The 20300-nt window shown below is 44.7% G+C and overlaps 2 protein-coding genes across 3 annotated transcripts; one reads left to right on the plus strand and one right to left on the minus strand.

Annotated features, from left to right (window-relative positions):
• Positions 1–817: 817 nt before the first annotated feature.
• Positions 818–10541, plus strand: cdhr5a (cadherin-related family member 5a). The gene is made up of 14 exons (XM_069528097.1): positions 818–1070; positions 3235–3407; positions 3482–3541; positions 5486–5575; positions 6125–6211; positions 6459–6563; positions 6635–6820; positions 7177–7267; positions 7557–7654; positions 7809–8015; positions 8253–8366; positions 8441–8507; positions 8584–8744; positions 8978–10541. Exons 1-14 carry the CDS (start codon positions 980–982, stop codon positions 9557–9559), a joined length of 2112 nt encoding a protein of 703 aa, XP_069384198.1. The 5' UTR covers positions 818–979; the 3' UTR covers positions 9560–10541.
• A 469-nt stretch (positions 10542–11010) lies between these two features.
• Positions 11011–19411, minus strand: ctsd (cathepsin D). Of its 2 annotated transcripts, XM_069528161.1 has the most exons (10): positions 19320–19411; positions 19107–19283; positions 17141–17297; positions 14616–14739; positions 14397–14515; positions 14127–14326; positions 13714–13836; positions 13362–13506; positions 11984–12082; positions 11011–11535 (listed from the first exon to the last, which is right to left on the minus strand). In XM_069528161.1, the coding sequence occupies exons 2-10, from the start codon at positions 19166–19168 to the stop codon at positions 11374–11376; spliced, it is 1191 nt and encodes a 396-aa protein (XP_069384262.1). In that variant the 5' UTR covers positions 19169–19283; positions 19320–19411; the 3' UTR covers positions 11011–11373. The 2 variants fall into 2 exon arrangements, with proteins under 2 accessions (XP_069384262.1, XP_069384255.1); XM_069528154.1 differs by having other exon boundaries at positions 19107–19362.
• Positions 19412–20300: the final 889 nt, after the last annotated feature.

Genomic DNA, 20300 nt, shown 5'->3' on the forward strand with positions numbered 1-20300 from the left:
CATGTTGTGTGTCTGTCTCGTTGTGGTCATGTTATGTGTCTGTCTCGTTGTGGTCATGTTGTGTGTCTGTCTCGTTGTGGTCATGTTGTGTGTCTGTCTCGTTGTGGTCATGTTGTGTGTCTGTCTCGTTGTGGTCACGTTGTGTGTCTGTCTCGTTGTGGTCACGTTGTGTGTTTGTCTCGTTGTGGTCATGTTGTGTGTTATTTTAAAAAGTGAACAACATGAACCGGCTCCTGATCTGATGAGCTCTGGCTCCTCCTGGTGGTCAGAGAGGAAAGTGACTCCTTTAAAATAAAACAATGGAAAGTCTGCTGCACTTTCATGAATGGACTGAACTATACCATGTAGTGTGTGTCTGTGTGTGTCTGTCTGTGTGTCTGTGTGTGTGTGTCTGTGTTTATATAATGTATGAGCTTCATCATGACACTGTGAGCTTGTTGTTCCCACACAGAGGAGATGGGGGAGAGGGTGGTTCTGGTGTGTGTTCATGTGTGTGTGTGTGTGTGTGTGTGTGTGTGTGTGTGTGTCAGTGTGTCTTCATGATGCTCAGACCAGCGGCCTCGTTGTCGTGTTGCAGCAACAATTATTAATAAACAGTGTGATTGAATGTAAAGTATCATGTGTTTGTATGTTTATATGTTATATAAATATAAATATAAATATATGTTGTTCAAAAGCTCCGTCCGACCTGAGTATTTAAACGTGACAGATGTTTCCAGCTGTGCCGGGTTTCTCCCAGAATGCATCAGGGCCACCAATGCAGAACGAGCATCTAAAACAGATGCAAGTATTTCAGTGGGAGGCAGCGAGTCTCTGTTTCCACACGAGGCCGTGAGATGAAGTCACAAACACTGCGTCTGTAGTCGACTCCCACTGGCTGAGCAGCACAGACGGGTCTTTATGTGCTCGAGTACCAGCTGGTACCACGACTCCTCTTCCTCCTCTGGACTTCATCTGCCGCAGCCTCTGGACTCCCGACATGGACCTGGAGCTGAAGAACAGACCTGTGGACGTTCTCCTCAGATTCACCGTGCTCGTCTTCTTTTCTACAGTTTGTGCGACTCAAAGACGTGAGTAGAGCCGAGTGATGACGCTGCAGACGGAGAGCTGCGATCCTTTAGAGGAGGGGCCCCGAGCGTTCTGTGGCCCCTCAAATCAAGATGTGTTCACTTTGGACCTTTTCACCTGGAGGAAGTTCACAGACGACAAGTGACAGATTCTAAAATATCAACGAAATTATTCTTTTGTATTTTTATTCCTGTAATAACCTGGTTCCTCATGTTTGGTTCCTCATGTGTTGGGGTTCTTCATGTGTTGTGGTTCCTCATGTTTGGTTCCTCATGTGTTCTGGCTCCTCATGTGTTGTGGTTCCTCATGTTTGGTTCCTCATGTGTTGAGGTTCTTCATGTGTTGAGGTTCCTCATGTGTTCTGGCTCCTCATGTGTTCTGGCTCCTCATGTGTTGTGGTTCCTCATGTTTGGTTCCTCATGTGTGGTTCCTCATGTGTTGGGGTTCTTCATGTGTTGTGGTTCCTCATGTTTGGTTCCTCATGTGTTGTGGTTCCTCATGTGTTGTGGTTCCTCATGTGTAGAGGTTCCTCATGTGTAGAGGTTCCTCATGTGTAGAGGTTCCTCATGTGTTGAGGTTCCTCATGTGTTCTGGCTCCTCATGTGTTGGGGTTCTTCATGTGTTGTGGTTCCTCATGTGTTCTGGCTCCTCATGTGTTGTGGTTCCTCATGTGTTGTGGCTCCTCATGTGTTGTGGTTCCTCATGTGTTGTGGTTCCTCATGTGTTGAGGTTCCTCATGTGTTGAGGTTCCTCATGTGTTGAGGTTCCTCATGTGTTGTGGCTCCTCATGTGTTGTGGTTCCTCATGTGTTGTGGTTCCTCATGTGTTGAGGTTCCTCATGTGTTGTGGTTCCTCATGTGTTGAGGCTCCTCATGTGTTGTGGCTCCTCATGTGTTGAGGTTCCTCATGTGTTGTGGTTCCTCATGTGTTGTGGTTCCTCATGTGTTGAGGTTCCTCATGTGTTGTGGTTCCTCATGTGTTGAGGCTCCTCATGTGTTGTGGCTCCTCATGTGTTGAGGTTCCTCATGTGTTGTGGTTCCTCATGTGTTGTGGTTCCTCATGTGTTGAGGTTCCTCATGTGTTGTGGTTCCTCATGTGTTCTGGCCCTTCATGTGTTGAGGTTCCTCATGTGTTGTGGTTCCTCATGTGTTGTGGTTCCTCATGTGTTGTGGCTCCTCATGTGTTGTGGCTCCTCATGTGTTGAGGTTCCTCATGTGTTGTGGCTCCTCATGTGTTGATGTTCCTCATGTGTTGTGGTTCCTCATGTGTTGTGGCTCCTCATGTGTTGTGGCTCCTCATGTGTTGAGGTTCCTCGTGTGTTGTGGCTCCTCATGTGTTGAGGTTCCTCATGCGCTGCCACCTTGTGGTGACGACGTCACATGGCACCAGAATCTGTGGCTGGGGATCATGGAGTTGTATCAACGTGTCTTGAATCTAAAGTTTGAATCTAAACCGAGTCACAGACACGAGAGGAGAAACACGATCATTTGATGAATCAGGTTTGTTTAGAATTTGTACGATAAATAGAAAAAGTGCGATGAGATGTTAGCGTGATCGGGAACATTATGGAGAATGAGACGGGGCCAGACATCTTGTGTCTGTTCTGAAATATGTTCACTCTCTTTATTGATTCTTCTCTTTCTGTCATTTTGTGTCTCAGTGTGTTTCGTTGATTTTCTGATGTTTCCAGTTGTTGTGACTTAGTGACTGTGAGACAGAGCCATGCTAGCAGTTTCCCCGTTTCTAGTATTTACACTAAGCTAAGCTAACAGGCTGTACTTAATATTTACTGGTGACATGAGTCTTTACGTCTCTGACAGGAAGTGAATAAAAATGTTGAAGTATTTTATTATCAACAAAGACAGATTTTCATTATTATCATAATTGTTTTTTTAACCTTCATTTTTTCTCCCATGGAAAAATGTTTGATTAAAATACTGTAAATCTTTATTTCATGGACACAAAGTTTTTCTTGACAAACCTTGTGTCTTTATTTTCCTGTGAACGATCACGTGTCGGACTAACGTGTCATCGTCTAAGCAGACTGAAACAGAAACGCTTCAGTCAAACAAACATTATCAGACCTCTGGGATCAGATTTGATGAAGATCTCATGAAACCTCCACCTGATGTGTGTTTTGTGTGATCTGCTCTTTGTGCGTCTCAGTGTGCACGGTTCCTCCCGGACCCGTGACGGTATCAGAGAACATCACGGCTGACGTCCAGGTCGTCCAGATCGTCTCTGGTGCTGATGTGACTCTGACGGTCACAGTGAATCCTGGAGATCTGTTCTACCTGAAGGGAAACGTCCTGATGGTGAAGAAAGGACTCGACTATGAGGTGATTCCTCCACAGACTCCTTTACTCTGAAGTCATCAAACTGATCATGAAGCTAATTCACATTTTCATTTCAGTCGTTGTCCAGTACAACTCTGGTGGTGTGGGTTCAGTGCAGCGCAGCTGGAGCCACGTCTGTGAGTACACATGAAACACATGAAACATGAAACACATGAAACACATGGAACACAGGAAACATGAAACACATGAAACATGAAACACATGAAACACATGGAACACAGGAAACATGAAACACATGAAACACATGAAACATGAAACACATGAAACACATGAAACATGAAACACATGAAACACATGGAACACAGGAAACACATGAAACACATGAAACAGATAAAACACATGAAACACATGAAACACATGAAACAGATAAAACACATGAAACATGTAACACATGAAACACATGAAACATGAAACACATGAAACACATGAAACACATGAAACACATGAAACACATGAAACAGATAAAACACATGAAACACATGAAACACATGAAACACATGAAACATGAAACAGATAAAACACATGAAACAGATGAAACACATGAAACAGATGAAACAGATGAAACACATGAAACACATGAAACAGATGAAACAGATAAAACACATGAAACACATGAAACACATGAAACAGATGAAACACATGAAACACATGAAACAGATGAAACAGATAAAACACATGAAACACATGAAACACATGAAACATGAAACACATGAAACACATGAAACAGATAAAACACATGAAACACATGAAACATGAAACACGTGAAACACATGAAACATGAAACACGTGAAACACGTGAAACACATGAAACATGAAACACATGAAACACGTGAAACACGTGAAACACGTGAAACACATGAAACACATGGAACACATGAAACACATGAAACACATGAAACAGATAAAACACATGAAACACATGAAACATGAAACACATGAAACACATGAAACAGATAAAACACATGAAACACATGAAACATGAAACACGTGAAACACATGAAACATGAAACACGTGAAACACGTGAAACACATGAAACATGAAACACATGAAACACGTGAAACACGTGAAACACGTGAAACACATGAAACACATGAAACATGAAACACATGAAACACATGAAACAGATAAAACACATGAAACACATGAAACATGAAACACGTGAAACACATGAAACATGAAACACGTGAAACACGTGAAACACATGAAACATGAAACACATGAAACACGTGAAACACGTGAAACACATGAAACACATGAAACATGAAACACATGAAACACATGAAACAGATAAAACACATGAAACACATGAAACATGAAACACGTGAAACACATGAAACATGAAACACGTGAAACACGTGAAACACGTGAAACACATGAAACATGAAACACATGAAACACGTGAAACACGTGAAACACATGAAACACATGGAACACATGAAACACATGAAACACATGAAACAGATGAAACACATGAAACACATGAAACACATGAAACAGATGAAACACATGAAACACATGAAACACATGAAACAGATGAAACAGATAAAACACATGAAACACGTGAAACACATGAAACAGATAAAACACATGAAACACATGAAACATGAAACACATGAAACACGTAAAACACATGAAACACATGAAACAGATAAAACACATGAAACACATGAAACAGATAAAACACATGAAACATGAAACACATGAAACACGTAAAACACATGAAACAAATGAAACAGATAAAACACATAAAACACATGAAACACATGAAACACATGGAACACATGAAACACATGAAACACATGAAACAGATGAAACACATGAAACAGATGAAACAGATGAAACACATGAAACACATTAAACACGTGAAACACATGAAACACATGAAACGTGTGTCAAAGGTCAAGATGCTGTTTGTTTCTTTAAAATAATGATACAGACGATTTCATCCCTCTCTCTCTCTCTCTCTCTCTCTCTCTCTCTCTCTCTCTCTCTCCCTCCCCCCCTCCCTCTCTCTCTCTCCCCCCCCCCTCTCTCTCTCCCCCCCCCCCCCCTCTCTCAGGTGAATGAGTCTGTTGAGGTTCTGGTAGAGAATGTGAACGATAATCCTCCGAACTTTGCACAAAACCACTTCATAGTAGAAGTGAATGAGGTGAGAAGTGTGTGTGTGTGTGTGTGTGTGTGTGTGTGTGTGTGTGTGTGTGTGTGTGTGTGACTTGGAAGCTGATTGGTCAAAGGTCAAAGGTTGTGACGTCATGATGTCATACAGTGTAGTAATGTATGACTGAGATGAATAAACCTTCCTCGTGTATTATCAGTATCATGTCTGATGCTCGTCCTCCACAACCCTGACGTGTCTTTGTGTCCTCAGCTCACAGTCGTTGACGTGTCTTTGTGTCCTCAGCTCACAGTCGTTGACGTGTCTTTGTGTCCTCAGCTCATAGTCGTTGACGTGTCTTTGTCTCCTCAGCTCACAGTCGTTGACGTGTCTTTGTCTCCTCAGCTCACAGTCGTTGACGTGTCTTTGTGTCCTCAGCTCACAGTCGTTGACGTGTCTTTGTGTCCTCAGCTCACAGTCGTTGACGTGTCTTTGTGTCCTCAGCTCACAGTCGTTGACGTGTCTTTGTGTCCTCAGCTCACAGTCGTTGACGTGTCTTTGTGTCCTCAGCTCACAGTCGTTGACGTGTCTTTGTGTCCTCAGCTCACAGCCGTTAACTCCAGCGTCGCTCTGATCGAAGCTTCAGACGTCGACTCTGAGCCTCTGTTCTATCGTTTAGAGTCGGCAACAGTAAGAACACATTTCTGTTAATGGATCAAATGAACTCCACTCAAGAGGAAATTCATTCATAACTCACTCACTTTACTGTTTCTGTCATTCATTTGTAAATATTGAAAAATTGGGGGGAAACTGAAAGATAATAGTCTTTGAATATTGTGTAATGTTGAATATTATTATGATCAGTTCATACATTCACTCATGATACTTTGTTTGAACAGATATTTGGACTAAAGAATCTTTTCTCTGTGTCGACTAGGACAAATATTTCCGTCTGGAAAACATCAACTCTCCAAAGATTCTCGTGAAAAGTCTCCTGGACTTCGACGTCGTTCAGAAGATCTCTCTGGTTTTACACGTTCAGGTACGACGGTGATGAAGACCACATGTAGAATCTGCTTCTCTTTGACCTTTGACCCGACTCATATGTTCCAGGACACGTTCAACGGCTCGGCCTCCAACAAACCCTTCTTCACGTCTGTGGCCACCATCACGGTTCACGTGAAGGACGTTGACAACCGGCCTCCGTGGTTTCAGCCGTGTCTCAGGACAAACCTAGGAAACGCCAAACTGTGCGTGAGCAGCGGCTACAGAGGAAAAGTCAACTTGACGGAGAAAGAGGTGAGACAGCTGATCCACCTGAGACTGTTCTGGTCCTGGTTCACCTCTGTTCTCTGTTTCCATGAGACTTGGAGGGGTGGGACACGACCTGAGGAGGAACCTCTGATCTGGAGAAACAGATCCAGGAGGACCTTCTCTTCCGTAGATTGGTCGTGAGCCTCGGAGCAGTTTCCGCTCTGAGCGCTCGTCTAACTTGTAGCTGTGCCCACAGTTCAAACAGAGGGACTGAAGACTGTGAATGTCGTCTGTGTTGTCTCAGGGTTCATGTTGGAGTTATGACCTGGCTCTATGGAAATGAACAGTCTGAGGGAAGAGTCTCAGTATGAGAGTTCACACCTGATGCTTCTAATCCACAGGAGGGGCCGTTAGGGCTGGAGCCGGGGCCGGTGTTCGCCAAGGACGGAGACAAGAACCGGAGCGAGCAGATCAGCTACAGAATCCTGAGAGGTGTTTGTTCTTCTTCTGTCACATTCAGGGGAACAGGTCTCATGGGCTGAAGACATGAGTCCCGAGGGTTTCACTTATCATCCTCATCATTAGTCGTAGTAGAAACACCTTCAACCTCTTCAGTGGTGAAAACGTAATAAAGACAAGACATGATTTTATGGATTTTACACATAAGAAGGTTGAAAAAGTGAGAAAAAGCAGAAAAGTAGTTTCCTCAGTCGGATCCAACGTGAAACATTCAGGTTTTATTTTACATGATTGAAAACTTTCTTCTTTCTTTAATCTTCAGGAAACGAAGGAAACATTTTCCAGATTGATGAAGAAACAGGAAACATCACCATGACCAAAGCTGCTGATATTGTCGGACCAATAACTCTGACTGTTCTGGTGAAAGACATGATTGTGTACTCTTTGTGTGTTTGTGTGTTGTTCTGCAGTGACTCTGAATGACTCAGCTTGTTAGTCTCAGTTTTATCATCGTAGACACATCATGTAAACCTGAACACATCTGAGGACCAACATCTGTCCGTGTCTCCTTCAGGCGTCTCAGGTGACCAACAGGGATCAGTTTGCGGTGACACAGGTGACCATCGAGGTGATGAAGAGGAGCAGGAACCCTCCTCGCTTTGAGAAGGAGCGATACGAAGGATTCATCTACAGTAACTCCGTCCCTGAGAGCATGATCCTCCGAGACCGCAGCACCAACCGGCCGTTCAGGGTCCGAGCCCGGGACGAGGACTTCGCCGGCGTGAGCGCTCCGTGTTTTTATTTCTGCAAAGACGTTCAGTCCCTCGGACGTTTACTCAAACTTTACCTCATTAAAGTCTCGTGTTTAACTTCAACTAGTTGTTTATCTTACATCAGTTTCCTCCTGCATTTCCAGAGTGATTCAGGAAACAGGAAGTCTCTGATGAATTAGCAGAAAAGTAAAGTGTGTGTTTGTGTCCTGAATCACTGTGTGTGTGTGTGTTTGTTTGTGTGTCAGGGTTTGAATCCAGATGTGAAGTACGAGGTTCAGTACAGCAGCTACGTCAACGTGACGTCAGACGGTTTCATGATCCTGAAGAGAATCGTGAAGACAGAATCTTTTGCACTTCAGGTGAGAAAACACAATCGTCCGTGTTCATGTTTGACTGAAACCTGAAGTTTTAAAAGTTGGGAAACTTCCTGCAGCTCAGAGCAGTGGATTCGACGACAGGAGAGTTTGGCACCGCAGCCGTTTCAGTTCAGGTCATTCCAGGTCAGAACCTCAGACACGTTTGATTCTCAGAATAATCGGAACTTTTATTGGGACTCACTGATCCTCTCCTCTGTAGCCGTGGCGACCCCGTCTCCCTCAAACATCGGCTACCGGCCGGGGGACATGGCGCTGCTGGGTCTGGTCATGGCGGCTCTGCTGGTCCTCTGCCTCATCGTGATCGGCTTCTTGATTTCCCGCTTGTGGAAAGGAAACGGCAGCATGAACAAAATATGTGAGGTCAGTGTTCATCAGATCCACTGCTCGCATCACATCCCACTTTTAAACAGCTGAAGAGTTTATAGCCTTTGATTCATGGAAGATTCTTTCATGAGCTTCGTGTGACACTACATGTATAAAACAGAGAAACAGTCAAAATTCATTAAAGATCATTAATCTGCAGACGAGCTCAGCAGCATCTGCATCAGAGCCTCATTAGCTGCTGTGTTAATGTGGGGGGGCTGTCTCCGCAGTGTCTCGGCCCCTGTCTGAAGTCGGACCAGCCTCGGACCGGGCACCGGGACTCCCTGCAGTACACCAACGACGGCTTCCAGAACGAGGCCGACCAGAGCCGTGGGGGCTCCAGGCGCTGGAACAACGTCCTCCCCAGGCGGAGCACCTTCCCCCAGACACAGGGGAGACGGAGCCGCCACTGCTCCTCCTGTGGCGTCTACACCAACCACGTCCCCAAGGGGAGCCCCTCAGTGAGACCGGGCCGGAGGGGCCGAGGAGACGGAGATGAGTACGGCAAGAGGTCGGTCCTGAACAAGCAGAGGAGGAGGGAGGGCCAGAAGACGGTGTGGTTCAAAGAGAGCGAGGACTCGTCAGACATCGAGGTGGAGATCATCCCAGACACTGTGGGCCGGGTGGAGGAGGAGACCGAGGAGGAGCTGGAGGGGGAGGTGGAGATGGAGGGGGTGGTCAGAGACCCAGCCGCCCCTCCGAGAGGCTCTGATGACGGGCAGGAGAACCAGAAGACACGACCCGGTGAGGAGCAGGACTGTGGAGTTACCAACTCACTGAAAGAGAAGGAAGACCAGGAGCAGGAGGGCTGAGGTCCGAGGTCAGAGGTCGACCTGGGGTCAGAGGAAACTGAGCTGTTGGTTTTCTTCTCACTTCCTGGAGACAACAGGCCACAGCACCGGTCTGAGTCCAGGAGGAAGCTTCACATCTCTGGGAAACTGTGGGCGTCAACACCACGGATCCAGAAGGACTTTTTCTCCTGTGAGAATCTGAGCTTTTAATGTTGGAATTTATTGTGTCGGTCAAATGTGTGTGTGAAGTGAAATGTTCCGGTTTCAGATCCTGACCCTTAAAGCAACATTACACGACTTTAAACCTTAAAGCAGCAGCTTCATTAAAATCTGATTTCAGTCTCCAGGAAATGTTGTGTAGACATGTTGTGTAGACATGTTGTGTAGTCATGTTGTGTAGTCATGTTGTGTAGCAGATTGTCGACTCGTTCACAACAACAGGAAAACGTGGGGGACATTCAGGGGAGGGGTGGAGCCTGTAGAGCAGCAGGAGGCGGGACATGACGTATTAAATCAGTGTTGTTATTTACAGCTCGTCCACATGGGCGTCGGCCTTCATCATCAGAGAAGGTTTCAGGAGAACATCTGGAGCTCAGGTCTGAAAGCAGCTGTGATGTTGCTGTAAAGGGAAACTTGGGTCTTAATTGATGGGTCGTTGTTTCTGTTGCTGCCCGTCAGGAAACTTTAATAACTTGGGGATAAACGATGAAATGATTCTTTATTAGTTAGTTTAGCTGTTAGAGCGTTTCCAACATTTCAGGTGAGTTCGGTTTCAGTGAAGTTGAGCTTTACTAAACTCAGCCTGAAGTGATCTGGACTTTATGGTGAAACATGTGAAGAGAAACTTTATCTAATACTAAACAGCTGAAGGGACTTTTTTCTGTTGACTGTATTTTATTGTTAAATAACTTCTTCTATGGTTAATAAATAAATCTATAGTTGACGTTTTGTACACTGAAGTGATGTCGGGCGTGTGAGGGGAATAATAAAAGTTTGAAGGGTTCGTCTGTAGATCAACTTTGACTGATTCACACAAATCACCTGAAGGAAAATCTGATACTTTCAATAAAACTTTGTTGTGAGAAAATATTCATGTTACTCCTGGAAATATACGAAGATACACGACGTTAGCGTCACTCGTCCGTGACTGGAAACCGACTAAATATAGACAGATGACATGACAGCTCCCAAAAATAAAGCCACATCATCTGGATCGCCCCCTGGTGGCTGCCTGCAGTATAGGTCATAAACCACTCCATGTTAGCAGATGGGACATGGACCAAACTAGAAATAACAAACAATATCTAAAGTACACTCTTAGAGACCATCTTTACAGTTTGTGGGCGGAAACAGACGGTTCTGTGTAAATGCAACGATGAATGAATGAATGAATGAATGAATGAAGGGTCAAACTACTTTTAGGCTTTTTTAAGAGCATCTACAAACCAGTTCAAATCTCTGCTGCTTTAGGATTTTCTGATGTTTTAAAAAGTGTTTATTGAAGCCAATCACATTCTGATACATCACAAACTCAGTAGTCGATAACTTCCTCCTAAAATCCAAATTAAAAGTTTTAAAAACAAATCCCTGATTTAAAAGAGAAAAGAAAAAGGGATCAATATATGGAGCAGTACCGATACAATCAGCTGATCCCTGATCGGACACATCATCACACAACCATCACCTCTGTTTCACACGCCGCTGGAAATCAGTGCATTTAGACGCTACACAAAATCTATTGCTAAAGACGGTTTGATTGCAAAGCAACGGAAAACTTGTGCAGCTCAAATATTTCTTTCAGATTATTAGCGTTGTTCTTGAACACGTCGTCTCGCCTACTTGGACTTGGCAAAGCCCACCCTGTTGTTCTCTCTGTCGAACACAGTGTAGTACTGGCCGATGAATACATCTCCCAGAATCCACAGGGGCCCGGCGGGGGCGGGGATGTCCAGACCCATGAAGCCGCTCAGACAAATGACCTTTCCAGCCTGAGACACCTGCGGGAAAAACACACAGAGACGACGCTGCTGTAATGAAACGTCTGCCGAAGAATCATGTTTGTAAAATATTCAGGTCATTCACAGACGTGACTTCACGATCACGCATGAGCCAGACGACAGTTTCAGGAGCTTCAGTGTTTCCTGAGCAGGAGAAAACTCCTTCTACCAGAGTTTGAACTTTTCTATCCACAAAAAACCTTCATGTCACACTAGAGGAGAGAAAAACTGGGAAATAACCAGATGAAGAATAAATCGTTTGACAGAGCTCAGAGTCTGAAGCAGTGAGAAAAACAAACATGGATCAACACCCCTCCCCCGCTCGTCTTCACCAAGTGAAACAAAGACTCATTTGTCTTTTTTAACGACAACAGTCAGTGATGTATTGTTTCTGCAGGAGCTGACTCTGTGTCGCCCCCTGCTGGATGATAACAGACGAGCGTCTCACCTTGAGGACGTACTGGTCTCCGGTCAGACTGTAGCTCTGTCCTCCCAGGTTAAAGGTGATGACGGGCAGAGATGGGATCTTGTCACAGCTCACCATGTACTGAAACACAAGCAGCTCTTTATTCACAGCCTCGAACATTTCAACAGATTCATTTATGAACCGACCGACTTTAAACCCACAGCTGGAACATATGAAACATATATAAACTGTCTGTCTGTGTGTGTCTGTCTGTCTCTGTCTGTCTCTGTCTGTCTGTCTGTGTGTCTCTGTGTGTGTCTCTGTCTGTCTCTGTCTGTCTGTCTGTGTGTCTCTGTGTGTGTGTGTGTGTCTCTGTTTGTCTCTGTCTGTCTGTGTGTCTCTGTGTGTGTCTCTGTCTGTCTCTGTCTGTCTGTCTGTGTGTCTCTGTGTGTGTGTGTGTGTCTCTGTCTGTCTGTCTGTGTGTCTGTGTGTCTCTGTCTGTGTGTGTCTGTCTGTGTGTGTCTGTGTGTCTCTGTCTGTCTGTGTGTGTCTGTGTGTGTCTCTGTCTGTCTCTGTCTGTCTCTGTCTGTCTCTGTCTGTCTCTGTCTGTCTGTCTCTCTGTCTGTGTGTGTCTCTGTCTGTCTGTGTCTGTCTCTCTGTGTCTCTGTCTGTCTGTCTCTCTGTGTCTGTCTGTGTCTCTGTCTGTGTGTGTCTCTGTCTCTCTGTCTGTCTGTGTCTCTGTCTGTCTGTGTCTGTCTGTCTGTGTCTCTGTCTGTCTGTGTCTCTGTGTCTGTCTGTGTCTCTGTCTGTCTCTCCCTGTGTCTGTCTGTGTGTGTCTCTGTCTCTCTGTCTGTCTGTGTCTCTGTCTGTCTGTCTCTCTGTCTGTGTCTCTGTCTGTGTCTCTGTGTCTCTCTGTGTGTCTGTGTCTCTCTGTCTGTCTGTGTCTCTGTCTGTCTGTGTCTCTCTGTCTGTCTGTCTGTGTGTCTGTCTGTCTGTGTCTCTCTGTGTCTCTCTGTGTCTCTCTGTCTGTGTGTGTCTGTCTGTGTCTCTCTGTGTGTCTGTGTCTCTGTCTGTGTCTCTGTCTGTCTGTGTCTCTGTCTGTCTGTGTCTGTCTGTGTCTCTGTCTGTGTCTCTGTGTCTCTCTGTGTGTCTGTGTCTGTCTGTGTCTCTGTGTCTGTCTGTGTCTCTGTCTCTCTGTCTGTGTCTGTCTGTGTCTCTGTCTGTGTCTCTGTCTGTGTCTCTGTGTGTCTCTGTGTGTCTGTGCTTTGAAGGGTTTTCGCAGCAGCTTTGTTCTTCAGCTCTTAAAACTCAAATCTTTTTATGCTCAAAGATCAAAATGTTTTGCACGAATGTAAAAGCTCTTCTCTTCTGTTCTCCCTCTGGTTTCACGGTTTCTTCATCAGCAGTCAGTTTCTCTCACCTCTCCCTGGATGAGTGGAACGGCTCCGATGGCTTTCTGCAGGGCCTTGACCTCAGCGGAGGGGCCGGTGATCAGAGACGTCCCCGTGTCCACGATGGCCTCGCAGCCGTCCTTACACAGAGTCAGCTGACTGCCCACCCCCATCCTGTCTCACACACACATTTGAAAAGCAACAACAGCTTCACGTTACTGAGGAACAACAGTCACTTTGAAACGATCGACTGATCTGTGAGTCGGAGGCGTCTGAACTAAAAGACTGTCTGAACGGTGTGGGACAGAAAAGTGAGAGAGGAGACGGAGACTTGTTCTGATGGTTTCCTCAGCAGCAGATATGTAATAACTGAGCACTCACCCGTCCATGTGGATCTGCCAGTACGCCTGCCGGGTGACGTTGACATAGTTGAAGTCACCACTGTAGTATTTTGGGTCGGTTCCTCCCAGCAGCAGCTCGCCGCCGGGCGCCATGTCTGGATTTCTGAGAAGATAAAAACATGACTTCAGATCTTCCTGTCGCCACGAGAGACGAAACAGATTCAAACTTTGAGGGCGACGTTCAAGCTGTTGTTTTATCCGTCTGCAGAAGGTTTGGTTTACTATGAAGTATTTTTACCACAGGGTTTGACCGATGTTCATGAAAATACAGAAGCCATGTTACTCCTCCGGGCTAAAGGAAACTTACAGTGAGACTGAAACTCAGAATCAGTCTCACCCTCTGAGTCGAGCTTCAGAAACTCTGAAGCTGTTAAATCCAATCTGTGGTCTCACCTGTTCAGGTAGAAGGAGAAGACGTTCTCCTCCACCTTCTTCTGGCTCATGATGTTGTCAAAGACCGGCGCCACGCCGTCCACAGAGATGCGCGGGTAGGCCATGCCGAGGATCCCGTCAAACTTGGCTGCGATAAAAGCCACACCGGGCTGTTTGGTGGCTTCTCCGAAAACCTGCTTTTCCACCGTCAAGTCTCCGATCTGGAAACAGATAAAGAGAAATGAGAGAGTTTCACACCGACTCCCAGTTCACTCTGTGTGACGGACTCACTGTGCACGTGTCCTGACTGAGGAAGCCCGACAAGCTGCCAGATCCATACTGGATGGCGAAGGTGGTGCCGTTCTTCACGTAAGTGCTGGACTTAGCAGAGTTATACTTGTGGTGCAGCCCTGGAGAAAGAGACACTTTGATTTAGTGCAGGTTAGAAGCTACAACACATTTACAGAGAACACGTGCAGGAATAAAGAGATGTAACCACAGCGGACTTACAGCACGCAATGTCCAAGATGGAGCAGTGAACCGAGGGAACCCACAGGTTGGAGGAACCCGTGTCAAACACCACACTGAACGTCTGAGGGGGGGTTCCCAGGGCGATGTCTCCATAATACTGAGCCTGGTAAAGAACAAGAACAAACAGGTTTAGAACTCATGACTCATCAGGGTCCTGGAGGCTCGTGGAGATTTAGAATCAGTCCACCTGAGAGAACACGTGACTGAGACCATCTCATGTTCTGAGGGAAACTTCTGTGAGCTGAAACCACGCCTGAGAAACTGAGCAGGTGAAACGATAACAAGAGTCACGAGGTCTGATACAGCTTCAGCCCGTCACAGCTTCAGCTTCAGTCTGTCACAGCTTCAGTCTGTCACAGCTTCAGTCAGTCACAGCTTCAGTCTGTCACAGCTTCAGCCCGTCACAGCTTCAGTCTGTCACAGCTTCAGCCCGTCACTGCTTCAGCTTCAGTCTGATACAGCTTCAGTCCGTCACTGCTTCAGTCAGTCACAGCTTCAGTCAGTCACAGCTTCAGCTTGTCACTGCTTCAGTTTCAGTCCGTCACAGCTTCAGCTTCAGCCCATCACAGCTTCAGCTTCAGTCTGTCACAGCTTCAGTCTGTCACAGCTTCAGTCCGTCACAGCTTCAGTCAGTCACAACTTCAGCTTGTCACTGCTTCAGTTTCAGTCCGTCACAGCTTCAGTCTGTCACAGCTTCAGTCTGTCACAGCTTCAGTCCGTCACAGCTTCAGTCAGTCACAACTTCAGCTTGTCACTGCTTCAGTTTCAGTCCGTCACAGCTTCAGCTTCAGTCTGTCACAGCTTCAGTCCGTCACAGCTTCAGTCAGTCACAACTTCAGCTTGTCACTGCTTCAGTTTCAGTCCGTCACAGCTTCAGTCCGTCACAGCTTCAGTCCGTCACAGCTTCAGTCAGTCACAACTTCAGCTTGTCACTGCTTCAGTTTCAGTCCGTCACAGCTTCAGCTTCAGTCTGTCACAGCTTCAGTCTGTCACAGCTTCAGCCCGTCACTGCTTCAGCTTCAGTCTGATACAGCTTCAGTCCGTCACTGCTTCAGTCAGTCACAGCTTCAGTCAGTCACAGCTTCAGCTTGTCACTGCTTCAGTTTCAGTCCGTCACAGCTTCAGCTTCAGCCCGTCACAGCTTCAGCTTCAGTCTGTCACAGCTTCAGTCTGTCACAGCTTCAGTCCGTCACAGCTTCAGTCAGTCACAACTTCAGCTTGTCACTGCTTCAGTTTCAGTCCGTCACAGCTTCAGTCTGTCACAGCTTCAGTCCGTCACAGCTTCAGTCAGTCACAACTTCAGCTTGTCACTGCTTCAGTTTCAGTCCGTCACAGCTTCAGCTTCAGTCTGTCACAGCTTCAGTCTGTCACAGCTTCAGTCCGTCACAGCTTCAGTCAGTCACAGCTTCAGCTTGTCACTGCTTCAGTTTCAGTCAGTCACAGCTTCATTCAGTCACAGCTTCAGCCCGTCACTGCTTCAGTCCGTCACAGTCACTGCTGACTGATGATGTCTTGTGATTTATTTCTGATTGTGTGAAATAATCTTTTGGTCTTGTTTCAACAGATTTTGAGGAATCAACGACATAAACAACTAAAATATGAAAAATGTACAAACTGCTGCAGTTTTAACTTGTGACAGAAAACAAAACTAGGATCTGATACAAAAACACACGGATCAATCAACTGTAAAATGTTAAGTACTGAATATTTAAAAAGCTAATTCATAATCACACAATGTGAAGTTTTTTACAGTTTTTTTTACTGTGAATTTTTCATCTTGTTTTGTTTTAATATTTAAAACATAGAATAAAAATCTCAGACGTCTCACACATGGAGCTGTACACTCATGTGCCACTTTATTAGGGACGTTCAGATAAAATGAACCCAACAGAGCTGCAGTCACTTCTCCTCCATGAAGAAGATGTTCAGTGAACTGAGCCTTTATTACATGAGCAGGACGTTTCCACATCATGAATCTGTTCTTAAACTCCGACAGCATCAAACCCTGTTCTGCAATTTCTTCTAACTCATCAGTCGACAATAAGTTTCATTAAATACAGACTTTTAAAGACATTTGACTGCAAACAGAATCAAATCTGAAACCACTAGATCACTATTTTGGCCAAAGTGTGAGAACCCGTCGAGGAAGTATGGAGAGAATTATTTAACATCAAAATTTGTGGTTGTTCCAATCAAGTGTAGTTAATCAGCAACTATTTTCATTATTGATTTACAACTAATAACGAGCAGCTGGAAAGAAGATCAGCCTGAAAGTCTTTAGACAAAAAGATCATTAACTAACAAACTGCTGACAGACGGACTCAGTCTCGTGGTTGTTTCTGAGCTGATATTAACCTACATCTGAATGAATCGGAAACTGTGTTTGAAGGATATTTACTGGTCAATGGAGGATTTACAGAAAAGGGTCACAACAAAAGAGGACCTCTGTTGTGACTCGGCGTTTAGTGCACAGAAGCATGAGGGCTGAGGTCAGTGATTCTTACATCCAGGTAGTTCTTCAGGGTCTCTGGAGTGGGTCCATTACTGGAGGGGAAGCCAGTGTTGTACTTAAGAGAGTGTTCGTTAGCAAGAAGCTCCTCCACTGGTCTCCCTGAGTCCGTCAGCTCGCGTCTGATGGAACGGAATTTCTTCAGAGGAATTCTGGAAGAGAGGAAAAAAAGATTTAGGACTTTAGAAACACAGAAGTCACTAGTTCTGAAGTTCTGACCCTGACTGGGAGGAGAGTATCCATCCATCAGCACAGTGGACATGAGTGGGAACTCTCCGGAGAGCAGGAAACAGAACAGAGTCAATAAATCTAACTGATGCAGAAGCAAATGACGAGAGTGCTCCTGACGGAACCTGTAATAACAACACAAGTGTGCACACACAGACACATACACAGTACGTTGCATATTGTGAGTCAACACTGTTTGTTCACTTCTACTAGACTTAAAGGTGCAGTGTGTAGAATTTAGTGACATCTAGTGGTGAAGTGTCACGTTGCAGCCCAACACCCTCCCCTCCCCCTCTCCTTCCAAACATAAAGAAGAACCTGTGGCAGCTTCAGTTGTTATAAAAACTCAAAAGGTTTTAGTTTGTCCAGTCTGGACTAATGTAAAAAACATGGCGGCCTCCGCAGAGAGGGTCCCCTCCATGTAAATATAAAGTATTTTAAATAAAAAGTATTTAAATAAAAAGGTATTTTCTGGGTTAAAGAAAACTACAATTCATATAATTTAGAAGAAATGAACTCGTGAAAACATCATGAGGATTATTCTACATTAAATATCTGCCAGTAGAAACTTTCACCTGAATCTTACACTGGAGCTTTAACTACGCTGTTGAATATTGTTCCTCATCCTAGTTTTACTTTGCCCAAATACTTACCAGATAATTGTTTTTTCAAATTTTATCTTTGTCTCTCAATCTGTGAGCCAGGACAAAGCAGAAAGACTGTAATACTGCAAACTTCAGTATTTATTCATATTCAACGTTATCACGTTTTCCTAATTTCATGCAGTCACTAAAAATCTGCTGCAGCTCACAACTGATCTGTCAGAAATGATTCTGCACAAGAGTCAAGAACTGGAAGAAGTGATTGTCACAAAACTAAAAGTGATGACGACATGAATCTCTCATGTGAGTCATTGAAATACTTTGGGTTCACTGGACAGCGGAGACGTGTCTTCCGTCACAAGATCAGACAGAAATCCACAGAGCAGAAGAAATGATCATCTTGTGATGTTCATTTAAAACTTATACACAACCTCTCATGTATTTAAAGATTTCTTATAACTGCAGCTCATAAAAACAACCTTCCACAGAAAGCTCTGATCCGTCTCGTGACAAGTGGCTTTTAAACTGTGAGAAGTAAAAACTAGATTCTTTCATACACTTTATAATCACAATACATTTTATAACCAATAACCCAATAAATATAATACACAATATCATCAAACATTAGCTCTGAGGATTGTTTGAGTTCAGAGTTCTGTCTGATTTTATTACTTTTAATATTTCTGACTCAGTCGTGACTTGATTGTAGATTTCCAGCTCAGAGACATATTAATGTTATTAATGTTATTCATATTATTAATATTATTAATATTATTAATATTATTCATATTATTAATGTTATTCATATTATTAATGTTATTCATATTATCCATATTAATGAGTTCATAAGTCTTCAAACCTCTGCAGCATCAGTGTTTGTCACAAGTTCACAAAGTGACAAAGAAAATCACATGACAACAAACGATCCTGACGAGTCATGGAGATTAAAGCATGAAGCAGCTGTTAGCTTCCAAGTTAGCCTCCAGGTTAGCTTCCAAGTTAGCTTCCAAGTTAGCTTCCAAGTTAGCTTCCACACGGAGATTAGTGAGTCTGGTGCTAACAGCAGCTAACAGCAGCTAACAGCAGCTAACAGTTGGAACGAACAGTTTTCGGTCACGGTTCTTTTCTTACCGGATCAAAGCGTCTCCGTTCAGCGCTAAAGCTGCAAGAACGAGCAGGAGCAGGTTCCTCATGTCAGCGGGAGCAGGAGCAGCTGACAGGGTCTGTCGGGTCCGACTGTTCCGTTCTGTCTGTTCTGTGCGTTGTGTCTGTTGCGTTCCGTCTGTTGCGTTCCGTCTGTTGTGTTCCGTCTGTTGTGTCAGTGCTCTGTGTTCTGTCTGTTCTGTCTGTTGTGTCAGTGCTCTATGTTCCCTCTGTGTCCTCTCTGTTCTATGAGCTCATTGATATCAGCTGACTGGAGCCGAGTCACCATCACGTGAGGTCGTATCCCTTCGCCAGTGACGTCACTTCCGTGTTTTTATAACAACAGAATTTAAATTCTATTTCGTTACATTTTATAAACAGTTACTTTAAATAAACAGTTACTGTTACAATCATTTACAAACATTTAATAAAGATTAAAAAAATAAAATAAAACATCTTTATTTTACAATAGAAAGTTCTTCAGTTGTTCATTGATTATTGATTATAAAATGACGTTTTGTATGTGTGTGTCTGTGTGTGTGTGTGTGTGTGTGTGTCTCTGTGTGTTTCTCTGTCTGTGTGTGTCTCTCTGTGTCTGTCTCCTTGTGTATCTCTGTGTGTGTGTGTGTCTCCGTGTGTCTCCATGTGTCTCTGTGTGTCTCCGTGTATCTCTGTGTGTGTGTGTGTGTGTCTCCGTGTGTCTCCGTGTGTGTCTCCATGTGTGTGTGTATCTCTGTGTGTGTCTTTGGCTCAGCTTCATGTGTGTCTCTGTGTGTGTGTGTGTGTGTGTGTGTCTCTCTGTGTCTGTCTCCGTGTGTCTCTGTGTGTGTCTCTGTGTGTGTCTCCGTGTGTGTGTGTATCTCTGTGTGTGTCTCCGTGTGTCTCCATGTGTCTCCGTGTGTCTCTGTGTGTGTGTGTGTGTCTCCGTGTGTGTCTCCGTGTGTGTGTGTGTCTCTGTGTGTGTCTCTGGCTCAGCTTCATGTGAGTCTCAGTGAGCAGGTGAGTGGAGCTCCTCATGTTTCAGCCTCATCAGCTCTCAGCTGTGGAACGTGTCTCACTAATGAACTTCTCATTTCTCCATCAGCCTCCTTTTCTCAAAAAGCTCTTAAACTGTAAATTCCATTATCGTTGTGCAGCTGCTTTGATCTCAGGTGAAATATGAAGCCGGGACACAGAAGCGTC

The sequence above is a fragment of the Paralichthys olivaceus genome, chromosome 1 (assembly GCF_024713975.1).
Source record: "Paralichthys olivaceus isolate ysfri-2021 chromosome 1, ASM2471397v2, whole genome shotgun sequence".
Classification (NCBI taxonomy): domain Eukaryota; kingdom Metazoa; phylum Chordata; class Actinopteri; order Pleuronectiformes; family Paralichthyidae; genus Paralichthys; species Paralichthys olivaceus.